The sequence below is a fragment of the Passer domesticus genome, chromosome 7 (genome assembly GCF_036417665.1).
Source record: "Passer domesticus isolate bPasDom1 chromosome 7, bPasDom1.hap1, whole genome shotgun sequence".
NCBI lineage: Eukaryota > Metazoa > Chordata > Aves > Passeriformes > Passeridae > Passer > Passer domesticus.
In genome coordinates, this window is record NC_087480.1 from 55966119 (window position 1) to 55989936 (window position 23818).

General features: G+C 36.5%; 1 protein-coding gene across 6 annotated transcripts in view; it reads right to left on the reverse strand.

The window, feature by feature from the left end:
- The window catches only part of LOC135305308 (BEN domain-containing protein 5-like), an 876852-nt gene that overhangs the window by 839063 nt on the left and 13971 nt on the right, over window positions 1-23818 (reverse strand). For all 6 annotated transcript variants that reach the window (XM_064428810.1, XM_064428809.1, XM_064428808.1 and 3 more), the window contains exon 2: window positions 20556-20678. In XM_064428810.1, the coding sequence (XP_064284880.1) occupies window positions 20556-20678 (123 nt within the window). The remainder of the gene's footprint in view (window positions 1-20555; window positions 20679-23818) is intronic.

Consider the following 23818-nt stretch of genomic DNA (forward strand, 5'->3'; position numbering starts at 1 on the left):
AGCAGGCTCACATATGTATTAAGAAATTATACAATACAATCTTGCTGAAAGAATTCAATAGTTTTGATCAAATGAGATTGATATTTAATCACTTGCAGCCAAAGAGCCTTATTTCAAAATTGCCCTTTTCAATAAAAACTAATGCTTTCAGTTAAAGGACCTAAAAAACCTGGTGCTGCAAAGAATAAAATGTCAATGTTCACCGAGTAGGGAATTTGTAATGGATGAATAAAATGGAGTCAGGCTTTTGACTTTCTCCTATATCTGTGAGAGTCTTAAAAATTAGAGAAATATCAGCAGAGCCCAAGACTGCAAGAAAAATGCTCCAAAAAGTCACAAAATCATGTAAACACACCAACTGGCAGTGGTAAAGCAGCAACTTAGTAGGGAGTGTCAAGTGCTTAAAAATCAGAGGCCTGTGCCCTAAGATGGTCATCACACACCCACTACACCAAATCCACCAAATCCCCAGAAAAACAGATTTCTCGGCTCCCTCTTTATCAACTCCCCAAAGGCCTCCAATGACAGATGGGCAGTTATTTATCCACGGCAGTGAACCTTTGTTAAAGGAAAATCAGAATACAAAGAGGTTTTGCATTAGTGTCACGAAACTCAGCTTTCTTTAACAAAGCGTGCGCTCCCAAAATGAGTCTCTCACGGCTGTGCTTGTACCACATCCTTCAGAGCAGAGCTCTTAAAGGAAAAGCATTCGGGGAAATTTCTGTTTGGAAGTCACTTAGCATATAATGGGTGCTATCCTAAATAAATAATGAATGAGTTAATAAATAAATTATAACGACGTCTGCAGCCTTAACCACGGAAGCAACCACCAGCCAAGGCAGATGAGGGAGCAGGAACTGCAGGACCACAGTGGGATGTACCACCACTGGTGTGTCACAGACACAAACATGTTCCAAACACTGACTCCTCAGGGCCTGATGCTCAGTGCACACCACTGAAATCTGTTGCTCTCTACAGCCTCTGATGTTAAACATTTTCATCTATACCTGCTGCCTAACAGCATAAGTGTGCAAGAAGAAGTACTAAAAATGGTTAAAAAAAATTTAAAGCTGCATATTCTTTATTCTTTAGTACATCACAGCAGTGCTACTTATGTAATGCTTCCTACTCAATATATTCATCGTTTTGCAAAGACCCTGAGAATTCTTGTAATGCAAAAGACAGGGAAGTTCTTTCATCCTACAAGAGAGGATATTCCTGTTGATTTATTACTGCACAGTAATGCTGTAATTCTGCATTTGGCCTAGTTTGGTACCTTATACACAGAATCACCATTTTTCCAGGGGAATCCTTCCAAAGTATAACTACACACTGATACTTGAATAAAAATTAATAGTTAGAGACCTTAATCAGAGACCTACAGTTACATTATATTCTCAAGGACCTCTCAAAAGTCACCACAGCTGTAAATAAAATCAGAAGTTTTTTATTAAAGAGTATTAATGGAAAAGTTCCAGGTATTGCCCTATAAAAGAATCTTGTTTTTGAGATGGATCCTGGATAAGAACCTTCTTTAACTAATAAATTACCAGGTTTATAGCTGAAACTTCCTTTATCTTATAAAAAAATCTTTGGAAAAAGATACTACAAGGATAGACTTTCCACACAAATACTGAATGTGAATAACATCTGTCCTACATACAGCTTTTGTGGAAGAAACAGTCTTATTTTAGTTTATTATAAAACTGAATTTGATTCTCTATGCCATTATCAATCTAGTCACAAAAACAGTTTGGGGGCTAGAAATGTTATTCTCATTCAATACATTAATCCCATCATTTCATTGCCTAAAAGTGGTATCTTACCGTATAATCTCCATGATAAAATTTACAGATAGACTTTCCTGCAGTCTGGGTACATTTTTAGCCATTTCATCAGATTAGACTGATACACAACTTTTCTGTTCATCTCCTCCTCCTCCTCCTCTGTAGCTCCTACTCTGGCATTCTTTTGTAGAACAAGGTGATTTCTCTGCTTTTCTCTTTATTATACAGCATTTTGATCCTTCTGTAGGTAATGGAACTTGCTCCTGTATTTTCATTTATACAATTTTCTGACTCCTGTGTCTTGCTATTTTCCTTTCCTCCAGACACCAGCCTGTTCTGGAAGACCCCCTTGACTTTCAGATTTACCAATATTTATGAAATGCCAATACTGTTCATAAAATTACTGCATTATGTTGGTTTGTTTTTATAATGCTGCTAGAATTTATACAGGCCTTTGTAACTGTACCCACACGGATTTAACAGAAAACTGCTTCCCCTCATTTATCTTTGTTTAGCTAAAGCTTAAATTAGACATTAAAGAACTATCTAGTTGATGTTATTTTTTCAATCAGAAGTGATAATTTAAATATTGACATTTTAGATGGCACCAACATGTTTTTGATTTCTGCTATGGTTACAATGTTTTTTTATATCTGAATGTCTGTCTTAATTTTGTTGGGGTTTTGGTGTTTTGTTGTTTTTTGGGGTTTTTTTTATTTTGCTGAATCCAGAAGCGTTCCTTTTATTTCAAAGTATTTCTATGTTTGTAGTAAATTAAACATTAATCTTTCTCTGCAAATGTCAAGTGATATTTAAATGTTTTTCTGGCAGATAAATGATTATTAATATTAATGCAATAAAATCACAGCTCTTTGTCCTTTCTTTGATATTTAAGAAAAAATTAAGAATGTCAAAACAGTTCTGCAAAAAGAGAATTCATTGGTCTACCATCCACTCTTCATTAGCCTGAGAGGTAAAAAATTACTGATCTTGTGAGACAATGTGTTTATAGAATCAGAAAGGGTTGAAAATGAATTACTCTATCAGTGGTAGAGTGTGTATCACTTCAATGTGAAAATGCCTTGTTAAAGTTCATTTTAATTTAAAGCCCCCTTTTGTCATTCAAAAAGCTTTAGCACAACGAAAGAATCTTTGTCACTTTCATAATTAGCCCCTCTTGCACTAAATGAGAATAAAATCTGATCAGAAGTCCATACAGGGAAGGTCATAAATCAAAGGGAAAAGCTCCACAACAGTCCTGTAAGATGTCCAAAGGCACACACAGCTTGGAATTAAAGCACCGCAGTCAGGATCCACTCCCAGAAACACAGCACAAAAAAAGCCCCAATAATATCTGTTTGACAGGCTAAATTTATCTCCATATTCTGTAGCCCTATAAACACATTTTGCTGTTTAGATACAAAAGCAATTTCAGCACCAAGGACAATCCAGGAAAGCAAACAGCTGTTAAAGTGCTACTATCACCGTTTGCCAAGCAAAGTCAAATTAATTTAACTTAATGTTCTCACTTCAAACTTGTGGCAGTAAAACAAAAGAAAAACAAAAAACCACCACATATGATAATTGTCATAAAGTAGGAAAAAAGTTGTATTAACAGAAAAAAACTCTTTAGGAAATCAAGTTTGATTTTATACACAGCAGAGAGTATGCAGGCCAGCTCAAATGCAAACTGGATTTTATTCAACTTATTTTCATTTTTAGATGAGAGTAAAAAGACATTTTGTAATATGTAATAGAATTCTCAACCTTGGAGAGTTATGGGAGAGAGTGACAGCACATCACTCTCTCTACTCAGGGATCATAAGAACACCAACAGATATCCAAGCCATCAACATATTATTTTACTCCTCATGTTAACACAAAATGAGGATTTCATCAGAAAATGATGCCTAAAACATGGGGAGAGAGAAGGGCAAGGAGAGGGCAAGGTAGGAAGTTGAAGTTAAGACTACTCTAAAGTGGCAGCCAGCCATGAAAATTTGTACTCTACAACAGATACACCTTTTATGATTCCATGTATTATGTTAACATTAAATGCTAATCTTGAATTTTAATCAGATGAGAGTACTTTTAAAGTAGCTACATCCATACAAACAGGGACTTCCATGAAAATTCACATTCACATCTATAAAGTATACATATATATGAAGACATTTGTATTTGTATAGCTCCACCTTGAAACACACTGTTAAGTCTATTAAAACTGTGCAATTTTCCTTTATGAGATTTTGGGTTTTAACAATATTTTCTCTGTTCTCTGCAGAACAAAGCTATTTCTGAATTTTTTGCAGAACCAAGCTATTAATGTTCTGTCTCTAGCCATGCAAACACCAAACTACTTCCAAAGGAATGCCTTGTTTGGAGGGCGTGGTTGCTTGCACATCTGTCACATGTTCCCGAAATTCCACATTACAATAATTATATAATGATCACAAGCAATTCAATTCCACATATTTGGAGACATGTGGAATTGGTCTGCTAAGCAACAGACTGAAGAGCTCAGTGTGACAAAAAGAGAGCACTGCCTTTCTCCATCCTCCTACAATCTAACACTTCAATTCGCTACCACTGAGCTTCCCACGTTGACTCAGGTAGGGAGCACCCAAGTTTCCTCCTGGACACAGCCCCCCGCTACCTGAGGCATAAAAGAAATGCAATTTCCCCTGTCGCTCAGACATACAGGTATCTCAAAAATGCAATTTGCAAACTCCCGTACAAGCAAAGCAAGCCTGGGAACTGTGACGAGGGCGTGCAGGTGATTAGAGAAAGAAAATGGATTTAAGATGGATGGGATGAGAATCTGAGTCAGACATATTATTGAAATTGAACTGCCTAGATCTTTCTCTTATAAGTGAGTATTCCAAAAAGCCAATAAAGCTTTTAAACAAAAGGCAGGCTTTTTTTGCTATATAATAACCTAGATTAATTGGCTTTTAAATACAGAAAACTCAAAATGACAAAGTATGAAGGAACAAAAATCAAAACAGAACTCCCTTGCCCACTCTGCTATAACTTTTCACCTATATCTGAATCTCACAAAATGTGGAGGAAACTATGATTTTAAGGCCAATCGCGTCACATAGTCACTTTTTCTGCTTTTCTGATAATTCTTTGATATCCAGAAGTTTCTAGCCTACCAAGACGCCCACTTAAGCTTGATTTAGGACTCCAATTAAGTGGAGCAAGATTTTTTTTATTTGACTGTATCTCCAATTTTTTTTCTCTCACAGGGTTTGAGTTTGGTAGGAACATATTTTTCCAAAAAGAAAAAAAAAATCTAAAAAAAAAGGAAATATGTAGATTTTCAAAATAAGCAAAATTTTCTCAGACATTATTTTATGAACTCAGAAAACAAATGAGTATTTCTAAAGCAATTATTACTTAAATAACCTTACAGTGATTGTTGAGCTGTGTTATTGTCTCTCATGGGCACGAAGTGACCTTGATCAATTATACAGATCCAATGTTGCTTTTGACTCTTCAAAGGCAGGGACTTACACACACTTTGCAGTACTATTTCTATTCAAAATTAGGCTGAATTTCTCAAGAGGGGTACCAATCTACCTCTACATAAGAATTTAAAGAAATATCAAAACTTTTCAGTTAAAAACAACAAAACATGCTACTTTTGTTACGTATTATGTTGTACTTCTAATAGTATACCCTGACAATATAGGAAGCTACTGATATAATATGAGGTCTTTAGAACATAATGCACATAAACTATGAGATGAAGGGGTTGATTAAAATTACTTATTTAACTATATCCATGGTTAATTCCAATTTTCAGTTTGAATCTATATGTCTGTGCTTTACAACACATTCATTCACTATGACACACAAAAATCTTTGTCTTATTAAATGCAATGGAAAGTTTTAATACATTATGAAACATTGGACAAGGACTTATATAACAAAACAAGTATCACCTTAAGAAGCGAGTAATGATTTGTGGTTCCTAATTTTAATAACATTCTAGTACTTTAACCTCAATAACCTGTAAAAATCAGATATTTAATATGTGAGTAAAAAAATGTTTACATGTTTCTATCCATATTGAAAAACCTTCAGATAAAGAAGTTAACAAATGTCACTAACTTTAACCAAATATACATGATATTTCAAAAGCCAGTCTTCAAAACCAGGAACTTTTTTAAAGTTTGTCTATTCATATGTCTGTTCATATTTTTACCACACTGATAGGAAAACATTATCCCTGTGACTGAGAGATGGCTTTCTGTCACACTGTTAATGTGAAGGCAGTCAGCAACAGAGGGACCTCTGGCTTTAGACCATGCCAGACTCACAGGAAACACGGCAGTCCCACTGCCCCTCTAAAAATGGAAAGAGTTTATTCCTTGGGAAGTATCATTAGAATCTAAAAGACTTCCAATTCTGAACAGGTGGGCAGCTTCTTACAATTACCAGGACGGCAGAGGTGTTGTAAATATAAGTTTGTAAACTCTTACAAATAAGTATAAAAATAGGAGATATCAGGAAACCTAAAACAATAGAAGCTATATTTTTTTTAACTAAGGGGTTTTTTGTCAGCAAAGTGGTTTTTTTAAACTCATATAAAACTTCACCTGCAACAATCAGTTCTATAAATATTGAGGGATTTGGCCTCAGTGTACAGAACAAGGTATTCCAGAGTCATATGGATATTTTGCTGCCCATCAAGGCCTAGAACAGGCTGGAATGGGACCCACGCCCCCAGGACTCACCCTGAACTGCATCGCAAGGTGATCCAAGGTGGCACAACCCATGAGTGTCACACAGCGACACTGCCCACTGCTCTCACCCTGAACTGAGCCTCCACCTTCCTCTGCAAGGCATCTGACACCAAACCACACCAGGACATTCTTCCAGTATCATCCAGCAAACAGTAATAACAATAATCATGGAGGAATGATTGGCTAACAATTTTTAGGGGGCAAGATAATTGTGTAGGACTAGACAGGTTAATTAAGAATGCGACTAATGAATAAGTTTATTTTATTTTGGTTAGATTTTCTTGGTGTTGAAATCTTTCTGCGAGACTGGAAATAATTCACAAACATTATCTTTTCACTGTAACATCCACAGTAAAATGACATTGGATTGCATATTAATTTGCCAAAATTGAATTTTCTCCACATTTTCTAGTTCATACCCTGTGGAATTTTATGCTGTTAAAATATAGTAGCCTATATTTGCTCTTACTATGAAGTCATGTAGATAAAAAAGAACAAATCACAATTATCAAATTACAATAATACAACTTTCTGATTTCAGCATTCTTCCTTTCTCAGAAGAACCAACAATTTAACATATGTCTTCCAGTTATTATTATCAGTTAGCAAAGCTTGTTACAGTACTGTCAAAGAACACAATATTGCTTTTCTCCTCATCTAGGTTAAATCAGCAAAAACTGAATAGGTTGCAAGAGATAATGCCTGTTCTCCCTCCTCTTTCTTTACTCAGCAGGTTCATTCTTCATTAGTCTGACTCAGAGAAGAGATGATAACCTAACACAATTTTTCCAACAGTATTTAAGTTTCCCCGTGCTGCTGAAATAATATCAGTTATTGTTACATTCTATCTGAAATAGTATCTATTATTCCTAATACCTGTTGAAGCATGGCAGACTATAAAATAGCATCCCTACAAAGGGAAGTCCATCTTATCCACTGTGATTCAGGATGACACATACTTTGTTCAGTTTAAAGAGTAATCAAAGGTGTGGGCTTAAATCCAATTAGTGTGCTTCAAAGAAGATAATGTCAAAATGCTTCAAATGGTGATTCTACCATGTAACACTGAAGCTCTGAACTTCTGGGAGCCTTGGATTTCTGGAACTATAAAATGAAAACAAAAGTACCTTGTAAAGCACACGGTGATCTCCTGCTGCAAATTACTACAAGCATCAGTTGTTATTATTAACTAGGCTAACATTCTAAATAGAAAATAAAATCAGAGGTCTTGGAAGTCATGTATTCCCATCCTAAGAAGTATCTAGATGTCATTGTGACACTGCAGATATATGGGACAGACACTTTTAATTGAACTCCTTGTAATCACTGAGAATTGTCTCCTCTTCCTGCCATCTAATCAGCTCTGACTCCTCTGGCATCCACCCTCACTGACCTTCAGCCAACTGAGTGACAGAGCATTTGCCCACTTGCCACACGACTCATTCACAGCAAGTTTCACAAGCTTATAGTCTGACCCAAAACCAACATAAACTGTAGTTATGCAGAAATTTTTCTCTGATTTCTGCTCTGGACCAGCCACTGAAGATTTGGCATCTGTCAACATAGGTCCCCTGTGCTAGAGAAAATATTTAGAGTGCACAGCTGAAGTTGGAGTTTTGGGTAAGAAACATTTCATGTCAAAAAAAGAGCATGCAGACTGAATAAGGACAAACATCAGGACAATAGCTCTGGAACCCAGTTCCTTTGAATATTGAATATATATAAATATAAATTAAGACATTTAAGAAGAAAGAAAATAGAAAGCATTTTGGAAAGGCAGATTTACAAAAATCAAGGAGGGATACTGGTAGAGGAAATTGTGTAAATAGGAAAAATTGACTAAAATAAAATGGACAAAATGTTTACTGCTAAAAATGAAATGCAAATATGATGGAAGGAAATAAATTGATCACTAAATCCAAAAGGATAAAGAAGAGCACAGAGATGGGAATAATGAAAAACAAAACAAATGCTAATGGCAGACCAATAACATGGAGTCCTAGAGGTGGTAACAGCAAGATTTAATTTGATACAGCAGTTAATGTACAGGCTCAAGAAGTGAGGCTCAACATTCTCTCAACATACAAAAGAAGATACTTTAGCAATAACATTTACACAAGTGCATAGAGTAAAGAGAAATAACAGGCAGGACAGCACAGAGATAATCAAGTAAGAGGATGAGAAGTGTCTGGGATGAGTGAGAATCGCCCTGAAGCTACTGAAACAGAAGGGCCACTGAAAATACAGGCAGTAATAACCAGAAGTCAAGTTCCAACTTGCTGTCAGCTTTTATTTCTCAGACAAAAGCATAAATTAATTATAACATTGCTGCCCCATTCCTTGTCTTAACTTTACTTTTAGTAAGGAGCACAGCTACCATCCATCACCCCAGCGAGCTCAGGCACAAAGCTCTGGTGTTCTGACAGCAATGGATCTGTAACAGCACAAAACTCCAGAGTGAGCTCACCCTCTCAGTATTCATCCAATCTCAAGACATTTTGGGCTGTGCTAACACTGCTAAACAATCTAATTTAACGGTACCTACACAAGAGGTACATCAGCCCAGTGCAGGTACATGGGCAGTTTTATGTTGCATTGAAGGTGCTTCATTACAACTTAACAGTAATATGAAATATATATGTAAAGCCTTATATAATTGGATCCTAATGTAATAAAAACTGCAAGTGAGAAGAAAGACCAAAAAGGAACACAAGTGTCAAAAAGAATTCTTAGTCAATCATTCAAAAAACTCACTGTGAACATAATTTCTTAAGATGACCACCAAAATGCTAAAAGGAAAAGGAAAAAACCCTAGATGTATTATTCCTTAGCTCTCCATATTTTACATTGCATTCATGATAAAGGCTTAAAAGTTTTTCACATCAGAAATATGACATTCACTTACAATCTTAAAAAAGGCTACTAAAAATGAATTATTCATAATGTAGTACAGTAGCAACAATAAACATTCAAACCCATTTTTTTTAAAACAGAATAAATTATTCTTCTTATGAAAAAGCTACAGTTTCAGATGAGAAAAAAAGAGATGTGATTCCACCAGAAACTGTTAGAACATAATAATAACCCTTAATATATTATGGTAATTTACCTTCACATTATGTTGTTGTAGTAGATACTGAAATTCCAGTAGCTGTCTAAAGAACACACAGTGATAATTTATGGTTTGTTCCCAGTTTGTTTTCAGAAATACAAACACTAAATCAAAATTAGCATGCTAAAGGCTGAACCTAGAAGGCAATTAGGTTACTAAATAGCATCGATAAATGCAAAATGAAGCTCTGCATGTATGCAAAATAATGTGTTTCCCACCTAATAACTTGTATCCAAATTCCTGTTAGGCTAAGCAAAAAATTCCAAAATATTTTCTCCTGAAATCAGATAGTATCCATCCAAGAATAAAAATACTTTTTGTTTATGAAACACCTCTTCTGAAGTATGTTTTCCAGCCAGTATTCTTTCAAAAGTACAGACCACTGTTTATTTCACAGCATTTTGTCTCTTCTTGCATTAGAGTGGCAGCTCAAACAAGCAAAGATCTTAATTTGGCTTGTTAACTTTGGAACAGCAGGCAGCTGAGAATTTTTAAGTGATTTAAAGAACAACAAGAACAGAATCTATCTGAAGTGTATTCTAATTTCAGGGCAGAAAAGAGAAAGTGTTAATCTTTTAAGTGATCTTTTAGGGATGTCTGGAGATTGTCTAGTCCTAGAGGAGGGTCAGCATGAGGAGGCTGCTCTGAACTGCATCTGCCCAGGTTTTGAATGCCTCTGTAGATGGAGAATCCACAGTTCCTCTGGGCAGCCTGTGCCACAGTCTTCAGCCACTGGAAAAAAATCAAACATGACACACAAGGGTCAGGGTAGGATTAATGAGGGAGCTGGGCCTGCTCACCCCTGAGAAGACACGACTGAGAGGGGCCCTCATCCCTGTCTGTCAGTGTCTGCAGGGAGGGATCAGAGCAAGGACCAGGCTTTGCTCAGTGGTGCCCAGCAATGGCACAAGAGGAACATGCAGAAACTGATGCACAGGAAATTCCACCTGGGCACGAGGAAGAATTTTCCTGCGCAGTGACTGAGCACTGGAAAAGGATACCCAGACAGGGTGTGGAATCTCCCTCAGTGGAAATATTCCAGAACTGTGTGCATCCAACCCTGTGCCATGTGCTTGGGCAGGAGGGTGGAACAAGGTGATCCACTGTGGTCCCTTCCACACATCCTGTGATTCTGTGAAGGGTACTCCTGTATCTGGGGCTGGGAAGGAAGTACAAGGAACATTGTTCTCCCAGCTGATGCTGCCTGAGCCTGTCCTGAGCCAAGAGCAGCACCACGTGTTGTGGTCACACAGTGACAGAGAAGCAGCAGCTCAGCACCACTGTGCCCATGGCCAGCGACCCTTCCAGGGGGGCTCCCATGAACATTTCAAATGGTTCTTCTCTGCTTTAGTCCCTTTCCTTCTGCTCCCCTGTTCTTTATAGCATCCGTGTTTGATCAAATCTAGTAGACATAGTAAAGATATGAAAATTCCTACATTTCAGTCTGAATTTGGCTCACAGATCTGATGCAAAGCACTCTCAACGTTTCTCAGCCATTTTGCACTCATTTCACACAGCTGAAATTCACTACAAAAGGCACTAGGCAGTCAAGAACCAGGGCTTTTGTGTTCCTGTCTTCTGCAAAACAGGGATAATATTACAGGTTACTGAACTAACTGAACAAAATACGACTATTTAGTCAAGCAGGATATTTCAGTGTTCTCCCAAGATGAAAATAAAGCCTTTCCAATACCTCTTAGCTCCCAAACATTTACTGTTCTGATGCCACTTTCTCTTTTATTCTGAGTACAGCCACTCCTTGTGATAGTCTATATAGCACCATCTGCATAAGAAGAGTAAAGAACACTTCAATTTCTTCTAGTTCTGAAGGGCTCTGATTTCAAAAGACAGAGGTTAAGCATATAAACAGGACAGTGAAGGCAGAGTACTGCTTTCAGAAAATAGCAAGGAGCAGCATTCCCGGCAAAATAAACAGCTCCAGAATTTTTCCACTGTCACTGCTGTACATTGTATTTTCCCTGGGTTTGAGAACCCACCAAGATGAAATTTTGGAAGGGTGGTTGGCAGCTCTTTAAAAGGCTCAAAATCAGATGAAAAACCTAAGGTACAGTTAAGGTCTGCACTGCACCCATCAGAAGAGATTGACCTGGACCTACCAATCACTCAAAACTAACATGATTCTCTATTTTAAGAAGCAATTATTCAAAGCAATTATTTCCTTAGTCAGTTACTGAGGCAGAGGTCACCTGTTCCTCTACAGAGTAGCCACAGATTTATTCAAATCCAGGGATTGTATATGAGAAGAATTTTGCATCTCCTCATTAGTGACTTCCAATGGTGTTAAAAAATCTTTAGGTACAGCACAAACTCATCTGGACATTTTTCATTCATACTTTTAACTGTCCCAGGCTTCTATTGTGTCACTATATATACATACCTCTATACATTCCTGATTCTTGATGTCACATTCATGTTCATATTAACATGTGCAGTTTGAAATAAACACAGCTGCATTTATGTCAATGATTTTATATTCAAATATATCTGATTATGCTGAAATAAACACAGCTGCATTTATTTCAGTGATTGTACATTCAGATAAGGATATTTGTTCAGTGTAATGTAATGTTCCTTCACACTGGCAGGGACATTGCTATTCTTTCTTGTATTTCCCTCTATCATTTTTACAGATGGAAAATTTTGAACAGAGCCAGAAAAATGGAAACTGGAAAATTTATCTCAGAACCTGATATATAGAAAAATCCTTTTGCTTATTCTCAAAAATTACTTAGCCATCTTTATATAAAGTATCTTTGTTGTTGAGGGTCTTTTTTAATTCCTTCTCTGTCACAGACGAAGCTTACAAAAATCCCATGAAAACTTTTAAATCTGATGGAAATCTGGTATCAGGAATGTGCAAAATCTTAAGAACAGATCTGCATCAGGTCTATTTCTGGACAACACCACCTTCAGCCACTGTCCTCTTTAGCAAATAGTTTGAATGGAAACAAGAACTGTAAGATTTTCCTTCCTGTTATTTGATCAAAGTATAGTTTTCCATGATGTTACTTTTGGCTTGCAGCTATAACCTCAAATCTGTTTTTAGAAAATAACACAACATTATTAAATGCACTAATAGTGATTAAGCATTTAATCAGATGTATCTATCAGGTGAAATCAAGGTCCAGCTCAGTAACTGCCAGAAATGGATCCCTATAGAAGAGCATAAGAAAAACAACAATCATTGGAAGACACTTCCCAGTATAATTCTCTAATTTACAAGGCACCATTTATGAACCTTCTGAGCCAGAAATGGTGTCAGTGTTTAGTAGCTCTCAACTGATCTTGCTTTCCTGGGCTTGTCAGTTGGTTTTTTTATTGAAAGCATGACACATGTCAAGTTTTAGCACCTACAATGTTCTGCAGAGGGAAGTTCCATAGCTTAATTAAACAACATGTAAGGAATCATTCTCCTTTGTTTGCTTTCAACATATTAACTGCTAGTTTCATTTGATGGCCCTTAGTTTTTTGTATAAAGAGAACAGACAGGGAAACACTGATATTTTAACTAGAAATCGTGATTTTGCAGACCTTTAATGTATTATTCCTCAGTCGCCGTTTTTCCAGACTAGGGATCCATACTGTATTTAGTTGTTTCTGATACGGAGACTGTTGAAAATCTGCTGTGAGCTTACAATATCTGATCACAGACATTTCTGCTTCTCTTTCCAGTTGCTCATTCTGGTCCCTTTCAGGTCAGTCAAAGAGCAAATCAACACATGTACTTTAATACCAGATAAGGAGATACCAACACTTGGGAAGAGGGAGGAAAGGATTGGTCCCGAAGAAGGTAGTGTGAGAATCAGATGGTAAACTGACTGTAAAAATCATAATTGTCACAACAACTGCAATTAACATCCTAATTCTTTACTCTCGTTGTTACAGTAATACTTCCTGCATTTTCAATAGTTCTATAGGTCATTAATATATATTTTCCACAAGTTATGCTATCTGACCAATGACATATGTGTTGGCTGGTATCACATTGACATCAAGCACTCCCCATTTGTAAAAATGCCTTCCATACTGTATCTGTTTAGATATTTAAAAGGTTAATATTTAGTTCCATTTGCAATGCTGACCTAGCAAGAAAGAAATTAATTTGGCATTACAGCAGTAACATCAATTTCCCATGTAACTTTAGTAATGCATTTACTGGAAAGAGATTAATATCAATTCCATAAATCATTCACGTGCTTTTTCCGGAGTTTGAGACATCTGAGTAATGTCATATATGTTAACTGATAGCACTCTGTGCATGCTACATCCATTAATCTATGCCTAGTGTCATCATTAAAACATACAAAAAAATTAAAATCAATCCTTTGCTCTTACTTTTTTTCTGACTTTTAACTTGCAGTAGTCCAAAGGTATTGATACTCTGACAGAGTAACACTGCTTTGAACTGGGAACAGACATGTTCAGAAATGGGAAACATTTGCTAAATTATCCCTACTGGCAGCAATAACCACTTCATGCTTTCCTGTGAAATGTGGCATAAATTACTGTCAAAAAATAAGGAAATAACTAAAACGTTTCATTAATCAGACACACCTTGAAGCCCCAAAAGCAGGCTGAAAACAGACATCATTACTGAAATAACACAGAGACTTTCATTCCTTTGTTTCTACTTTACAGATGAGCATCCTTGTAGAAGTGAAAGCCAAAACAGTTCCACCTCACTTAGTGAGTCTAGATATACATGAGACATTACAATACAGGAAATTTGGAATATTGACTAGTTTTTGCTCCAAAACACAGTTTATCCTACTACTAAAAGTGTTTACACTGGAAGAAAGTATCCTTAAACAGCTTTTGAACTTTCTATTTCTACTGATGTGCCATTATGCCACTTGCCTGTATTGCTTTATTCCTGTTCTAGGATATCATTGCAGTGCTGCTGAAATCAGGGGCAAGAAGGGTTTTTCTGTTCATTTAAACATAAACACACAGAGGGCCAGACTGTTTAATAATTTTGCAAGCACATTACAATTCTATGTTAGATGGCAAGAATACAACTATTTCCTAGGTTGGATTTCAGTTTTTCTTTGAGCATGATACTTAACAGTATCATCATCTGTGTTGTCTTAGTTTTAATTTTTAAATTTTTACAAATAAAAATGTCCATTTCAGAAAATGCTTTGCAAAGCAAATTTTACAATATTTTACTAATCACAAGTAAGATTAATCACCCCTAATTTTAGCTGTCTGAAGTTACATGTCAAGTCTTAACAACTGGGACAGAAGCAGCCCCAAAGGGCAATCCATCCTATATTATCTGTGCTTTTGTTCAGAAGATATCTTTCATGGTAAAGCTCAATGGCCTATTTCACGCCTCTAAGTGGTTACAATGAGATCAGCGGAATTACAATCACTTATTGCAATTTTGAGTGTTGTGCAAAGTGTTTTATAAGTACATTATCCTATTTTTGAAATATAGAAGGATATTTAAAACCTTAACAAAAATGATACGAGGGTACTTCTCAGTCATATGAGATCTCTTAATACATTGTAAGTTTTAACTTTTTCCAACTGATTAATATCATTCGCAATCCATCAGCACTGAATTTTTTATCAGGTTTCTAATGCAAAATATTTTACAAACCTGCTGTAGGAAAAGACAAACTAATGTTTGTGAATCATTTTCATTGCAAGGTGGTGGTACAGCAGTTAACATAATTTGAGGCTTACAGTAATTGAGATTGAATCTAAAATTTTACAAAACTTTAATTACAATCTTTTGAACATAAACCACAATACAGAAATTACCCAATCATAACATTTTTTCATAAAAAAATAAGAATTCATCCAAAGGATAGAAGATTTAATGACTCTTGGCGGAGTTCCACTTTTTGGTTGAAATGAGAATAAAAGCAGACAGCAGCTTCATTTCTAATTTCAAGAAACACAGTATTTTTTAACAGTTAAACAGCATTATATTTGATTAACAAGCAAAATATATATTTTCAAAGCCTTATTAAAAGCCCCTGTATTTAACAGTGTGAACGCTGAGATTTACGAACCTCTGCGAGCCAACACTGCTCCTTCAATTCTCAAAAGCAATTATAAAACAAGCAATTTGAGCCACAAGCAGCAGAAACTGTCAAGCTCGGGGTTTTTAACCATGCTCACAACACATCACAGTCTGCAGCCTGACTCCAGCTCCCTCCCATATTCCCTGTGCCATCCCAGGCCGGGCAGGACTGGGGTGCACCCTCGAGTATGCCAGAGCCACCAACCAGCCCATCCCTAGGGACTGGCAGCCCAGCGACACCAGGAAAAAGGAACATTTGAACCTCCTCAGCGTTTTTCTGCAGCAAAGCCACACCTGGCAGTGTCAGCCCAAGTTTTTCATCTGCCAGCTCTCTCCACGGAGTGCCCGGGGAGGCAAAAGCTGGAGAACAACCAGAGCCCACCTCAGAATCACTCTGCGATGGAGCCAGGAAGAAAAAAGGTGGCTACACCCAGCAAACAGCCTTGGCACAATGAGAAAAAAGGTGGGGCTTTTTAAGGGCTGAGTAATTTGGTTTATGTTTTCTCTGTTCACTTTGCAAAATACATATAAAAAGCTCCTCATGCATCATGTTAAACTCACTAAAAATTTGTGACCTCATGCAGAAGTAGAGCTATTGCAGATATGTAAGCTCCCAAAAAAACAACTGGCTTCCAGTACTGGAGGTATCATCTCCAAAAACATCCCTTACAGTTAAAATGACTAAGCAGATAAAACAGCTCTTAGCCATAATACAGAACAGGCTGCTGACTTAATGGAGGCCATCAGAAATCACAAGCACTAAGGAAACACAAGACAGTAGGGGCAGCTGGCTAAACTAAACTTTGAATTCCTTTAGATAAAATGTCTGAAATACCAACTTACCTTGAGTATGAAATACCAGATTCCCTGAGGAACATGTTCATACCAAAGTCTGGGCCCTCCTCAATCAGGAAGGACTTCTTGGCATAGCAGAAATTAATACATCCTTTTACCCAGAGCACTATATTGTGCAAAATTCCCATTTTGACAGAACAGTAGGTGTAATGAGAAGTAAACATTTGTACAGTTGTGCATTGCTACTGAACTGAAACTCTGTTAATAATTTAATGTGTTAAAGAATATTAGGAAACAGAATTACAACTGACCATATGGATACATTTCAGATGTGGCATTCCCTTTAAATTTGTACTGTACATAGGTAGCTGTGTTTTCATTTTTCCCTGAAACTAACTCATGTTTCTTGTGAAAACTGAAATTATCCAAAAAAGTATGGTGTGGTATGCAAGAAATCTGAATTTTTATCAGTTTCTTTCATACTAATGATAAATCAATGTGAAAAGTTTCTTTTGGCTGTATATATTCTTAAATATTAATAAAGATAAGGAAGATTCCAGGCAGAATACTAGCTTGAACTATGGGAAACACAAATTCCTCACACACTTGTAAACTGATAATTCTCCATCTTCTTTACTCCTCTGTCAGTTATTAATATGATAAAGGGCTGAGGCACCTTTCTTCATTTTCAGTAATTGCATTTATTTTACAGCAATGATTTTTTCCCCTAGTAATAGATTCATTAAGGGTAAGTAAAGTGCAAGGCACCAGCTGGTTTAGCTCCTTCAGAAAAGGACCTGGGCAGTATTAGGGTTCACAAGCTTTATAGAAGTCAACAGTACCATGCTATTGTGAAAAAGATTGGACTGTCACATTGCAGAAGTAAATAGATTGCAAGGCATGTCATGTAATAAACTCTACATAGGATTGGCACCAGCTTATCTGAGTATCATGCTCACCTTGGACCACTGCCAATCAAGAAAGGCAGAAAACAGCTGGAGATAGGCCAGAGGAAATAAAGAATGAGAGAAAATTTGGAAAATGTGAGCACTAAGGAACCATTGAAAAAAATAGCAGTTATTTAACCTGAGGAGGGAAAGGCCAAGGAAAGATATGATAGCAGCTTTCCATTAAGTCAAAGGAAAAAGGAATAATCTGCTTTCTGTGCCTATAGGACTGGACAAGAATTAATGCCTTTTTGGTAAGAACATTTCTACATAGAAAGAAAATGTTTCTTATATTGAGCAAATTGCAGTGTTAGAATGGATTGCTGCTTTCTCATTGAAACTCACTGAAAGTCTCTGAAAAAGATAAACATCTGTCAGGAATGGCAAAAATAGTTTATTTTGCCTCTCAACAACAGAATGGACTAAAAAGAAATCCAATGCCCAATTCTATTTTTTATGTTTTTTTGAAAGCATGGCACTTCAAAACAGCAAGCTGGATGTTGATTTCCAGAGTACATAAAAACATACCTCTGTCTCAAACAAATTCATACTTTTCAATGTTATTTAATACAATTATGATAGCAATAACAAAAATGAAAGTGCATTCAATAGCATTTCTTCTGCATGTATTAATATTTTTTCCTGATTTCTACAAGTTTAATACCCCTTCTCTATTCTGAAATGTTTACTTCCACTTCTACAATATAAAACAGTCATTGAAAAATAGGTATTTTCTTCCTATCAACCAGACCTTTCAAGAAAACAGAGAATGCAGCCAAAAAAAGAAGAGCCACTTATGGAATTACATTTAACACAACTTCTATTTTAGAATCATAGAATGGCTTGGGTTGGAAGGGATCATGAATATAATTTTGTTCCAACCCCCCTGCTGTGGGCAGAGCCACCTTCCACTGGACCAGGGTGCTCAGAGCCCCATCCATCCTTGCCTTGAACACTTCCAGGGATGGGGCAGCCACAGCTTCTCTGGGCAACCTGTGCCTCTCCAGCCTCATTGTAAACAATTTCTTCCTCATAGCCAACTTAAATCTACCCTCTCTCAGTTTAAACCCCTTTCTCCCTGCCCTGTCCCCACAGGCCTTGGGAAAAAGTCTTTCTCCACCTTTTTTATAGACCCCTTTTACATACTGAGAGGCCACAGAAGTCTCCTCAGAGCCTTCTCTTCTCCAGGCCAGCCAAGCCCAGTATTCCCACCCTATCTCCATAGGAAAGTGCCCCAGTCCTTGGAGCATCTTCGTGGTCTCCTCTGGGCCCCTCCAGCAGGTTCCTGCATTTCTTGTTGTGGGGACCCCAAAGCTGGGGGCAGTACTGCAGTTGGGGTAAGTTTTACCATCTGTTCTTTGAAAAAGGTAATTTAAATAGGATATTATATCTAAGGTGGTACTCAAAGATCATCTAAACAATCTTATAAATGTTGTATCCTACTGTTTGGACAATAGAGTGGGATAGATTTTATTATTAACAACAATTTCAGAAGTTATCCAATATCAGTTAATTTGCTTTGAGCAGTAAAGGTACTCTAAGCAATTACTTGGCTGACATAGAACAAAAGATGAAGTGAATTTACATATGAAGTGTACACAATATTACTCTCACTCTTGCTAATACATTGTCATCATGAGAAAGTAAATGAAGGTATTAATTTCATTCACATTTCTGTTTTGGAAATGTCTGAATATGCAAAGCAACATCACAGCCTCATCATGCCACAATGTAAATAAATACAGTATTTCAAATAGCACCTGCTTCTATCATATTCAATTATTACCAAAGTATGTAAAGCATGAACATTACCTTTGAACAGAATAAACATTTTAATTTAAAAATATAATTAATTCCATTGTTCAAAAACCGGAATTAAACCATCACGCAATGACTCACAATACTTCACAAATAATTTGATGACTGCTACTGATCTTTTTCATTGCAGAGAAGTTTAGCACAATAAAGCAAATTTCCCAGCTTGGCCATGATTCATTTCTTAAGCTGTTTTCTGATACAAAAATGCAAAACCCCCACAAAACTATTATGAAATAGCACCCAAAGTATGTTTAAAAATACAGAACTATTGCCTGAACCTTCAGAGACACACCTTAAAAAAAATACTCTTTATTGTTCACTGCATCATTTGCACTTTTTACATAATGTAATCACGGGATTTAAATAACTCAATTTAATATTTATCCAGGAACTGGCAGCCAGTATTCTGCCCTAAGGGATGTAACTCTTTATAAAAAGTTCATTTTACAAGACACTGGAGTAGTTTTGGCATTACCATCACCTCTCACATAAACCATGCTGAAAACTATAGTTTATCCTGCCAAATGACTTTTCTACATATGGTGTTTAACCGTGCTCTGTAGGTCTGAAAGCCAGTAATAATGGATTTAAGCTAAAAATCTGGTAGCATACATGTATGTAGCACAAAAATTTAAACAATGCTACATTTTCATGGATATATTTACCTACATAGCCCACATGCATATAAGCAATTAAAATTACTCTTTAAATTAATGTGCTAACTATAACTCCTGTAAAAATACTTTCAGTTTCCAGTAGCTTCCTAAAGTTTAATTCTCCTACTGACATCAGAGGCAGAACTTCCATTAACCTCAGCAATATAGGATCAGGCCACAGGAAATCCAAAGTAATATATTTAAAGGCAGCACATACACATTTTTAAAACTCTCTAATTATGCAAGGATGGGCTTGGCACTTTACTGGGTTAACTGCCCCAGTAAACTTCTAAATTAAAATTTTAAATAGCACATTTTAAATACTACATCATAAATGCATAAATACTACCATATAAATAATGACACAATAAAATTCAGTTATGTGTCCACATGTGGTTAAAGATGGACCTGATGAAATTTTTATTGTAGGCAACAGCAAATTTCACAACCTTTTTGACATTTGAAGTCTGATTTGAAGTCATACTTTGACTGAAGGGAATCAGCTAAATTTGTCAAGTGGTATTTAATGTAAGTCTTCTTTATAATTAAGACACTTCATAAATATATGAGTGATGGAGTTTAAAGTGTTAATATATTGACAACTGAGTACCATAATGCTGAAAATACTCACCACTTTCAAAACAGGCATCAAATATAAGATGTCCTTTTTTGGGCTGTCCACAGTAACCAGCTGGGAGAACAATGTACTTGCTCACGTTCCCTGCTATGATATCATCACTTCCAATGGCACTGCCTGTTGCAGTAAAAGGAAAAAAAAAAAAAAACATGAGCATAAAACAAAATATATTTAATATATAAAAACCAATAGAAGGCTACTTGCCCACACATTTCTACATAAAATAAAATTTGCACCATTTAACATCTGCACCAGTAAATTAATTCTTTCTTTTCAAAGTGTATATAAGAATTTTGATATATTAATGACACAATCTGTTAAAGCCTCTCTAAGGGACAAACCACCCAGCCTGGTTTCTTGCATGTTTATGACCTGTGGCTGAGCCCTCTCAGATGCATTAGTCTGATATTCAGCTGGATCTACTTCTTTCAACAGGAACTCTCTAGCTCTAGATCCTGCTGGATTCCTGGAATTGAACTCCTCATCAGGTTCTTTATCACAACCCTCAGAAGCGTCTTCCTCTCTATCAGCATTAATGGGATCTTCTTCCTCTATCCTGCTGCCTATTTTCATGCATCTTAAATGAACTTAGAACCTTTGAGACTGTTCAGAACCACTCATACTGGAAATTTTAGAATTATTAGAAGGAAGAGATATGCACCAATAGAGCTATGTGACTATCTGAGCCCTCGTTGTTAGGAAACAAAACTCAGAAAAAGAACTTGAATAATTATATTTTTTAATGGGGCATTATTTCACAGTAAAATATAGAAGGACATAAGGTTTCCACACAATGGCATGATTTTTGTCAAAATACATGAGTTGAAAGCTTTATCCTTACGGTAAAATTACAATAACAAATTGCAGTCTGCAAAATATTTGTTTCCAAATAGGGATAGAAGACCACTAATTTTGGGGTTTTTTTCCATTTGAGATATGCACAAGAAAGCAATCAAATAATTGTATATTATATCATATATTTATATTACAGTGTAAGAAACACAGCACTTTCTTTAGCTTGGACAAGAAATATTTAACAATAGAAAAACTATCTTCTGTATTATAGAAAATGAAGAAATGGTATGGCTTCAAGTGCAGAAGGCATGTGATGGGATAATGGGATGATAATATCTTATTTCACTCTGATAAATAGGGCTACTAAGGCTTCTAGAAATAGACTTTTGGTCTGTACTGATTTTTTTGACATTTAAATGGGTTATGGGGGATGATAAATGTGACATAAAGCTCAATTTGTTTTATTTTTATATTGAAAACTATTTCACACAAATGTTACAAGCAATTCATATTGTCCCTGAATGGGGAAAACAGCTTATTAATTAAAAGTGACCTTTCCATACATAAAAGTATTCCACCTCTTGAGGCAAAACACCTTAGCTGAGGTAACAAATTATATCAATGTATTAGTGACACCATAGTTAAAGGGTCTGTCAGGCTTTCTATCATATACCCATATTTTCACAGGTACATAAATCCCACATTAAAAAAAAATGCAAATCCAGGTCATTATTTGGCATATGAATCCCCAGTCTTCTCTAGGAAGAAATTTGGAACTTACTCACTTTAGGAAGTACTACAACAGAACAAACAGAATTTAGACATTTTCTTACTTTATAATAATCTAAAAATGTAGATATTTAATAATGCATGATAGTATTTTTTAACAAAATTATTATTTGTAACCTCTGGGCTATTTGTTTTAGACTGAATAATTACCACAGACAGCAATCTGTGGCATTTAAATTGTTTTCTTTAAGTGTATAATTGATATTTAGGGTATTTCAGCTGGATGTTTTTTATCAGCGTGCTGATACAATTTGCTTAAAGCCTGGGAACACCAGAGGCAAACTGAGGCCTGGATGGGGCATCTGTGCATCAGCATGGCTGTGATCCTGTCCCTAAAAATTCACCCCTCTGCACTGAGCTGCTGCAGAGCAGCAGCCAGAGGAAAACCACTTCCTCAGTTTCACCTGAGCTGGATTAATACACACTTCTTGCAGTTAAGATTAGTCAAGTTGGTCATTTGCAATCAAACATTGTGGAATTGAGGAAACAAAGAAAATTTAGTGGAAAACCTGCAAATCACCATGAGTGCCTGAACTGCCAGGGACCAAAGTGAAGGAATGGGAGGCAGGGAGTCACCTGAGTATAGCTGTTTGAAGATTGGACTCCTCTTGGTAAATGTTCCTTTTGAGCCTCAGCTAAAAGTAACAGACCTCTTGGAAATTGTAGAAGATAACTGGGAAACACCACTTAAAGATGAAGAAACTAGACAAGATTACATTCATAGCACTGGCACCGTAAAACAGTGGAGGAAAAGTAGGCAGAAGAGAGATTTACATCTCCCTGGCAATTTAGAAAATCTGCCAATGGAGACTTTACACAATGCAGAAGGAAGCTGTCAAGTAACTGTGTCCCAGCAAAAAGTTTCCATCTGCTCCTCCTGACCTAATGTAGCCCTCCAGGAATGAGAATAAAATCATCAAATAGCCTGCAAATCGTAGTCATTTAACAATATTACTTGCCTAGCATGTTCTTTATTCCACAGTAATTAGAATATTCAGAATGCAGTGTTGCTATATTTTGAGTTATATTATCTTTAATCTCTAAACATGCAAAACTGCTTTCTTTGAACTTCACATTATTGAACAGCACAACAACACCACGTCCCTTCTGGCATGTTCTCCTTGGGTGATAAAGACAAGGGCAGAGCACTGCCCGAACAGGAGCCTGTATGAGTCCATTATAAGCCATGGCTTCATGCCTGTGTGCTCAGCAGATGCAGAGAGCAGTGCTGGGAACACATCCCCACCTCAGATGGAGAGAACAGCTACCCTGGGCTCCAGTCCTCTGCCCAATACAGAGTTCCTCCTCACAACTGGGGAGCCCTAAGCAGATTTTCCTGGCTGGAGGCAAAGATGTATGACAGAACCTTGTGGGGAAGGGAAATAGCTCTTCAATCTGAAACAAAGTGAAAGGGAAAGAAGAGAATTAACTGAAGTACATCCTGCACATTCCACTTAAGGAGACCAGATTCTCCTTTGAAAAAAAGGTTAGATAAGACAAGCAAAGGCAAAACCTAGCAAAGAAATTGTCTCAGAATGTAGTTCTTATTTTGTCAATTATTTTTCTTATGGGTTGTAAGACACATAGCTATTTTATTCTAATTCTTCATAGCTTAAACTCCAGGAGGCTCCAGCAAATCCCTAGGATTTACTTTTACTGCAGTATTAAACTTT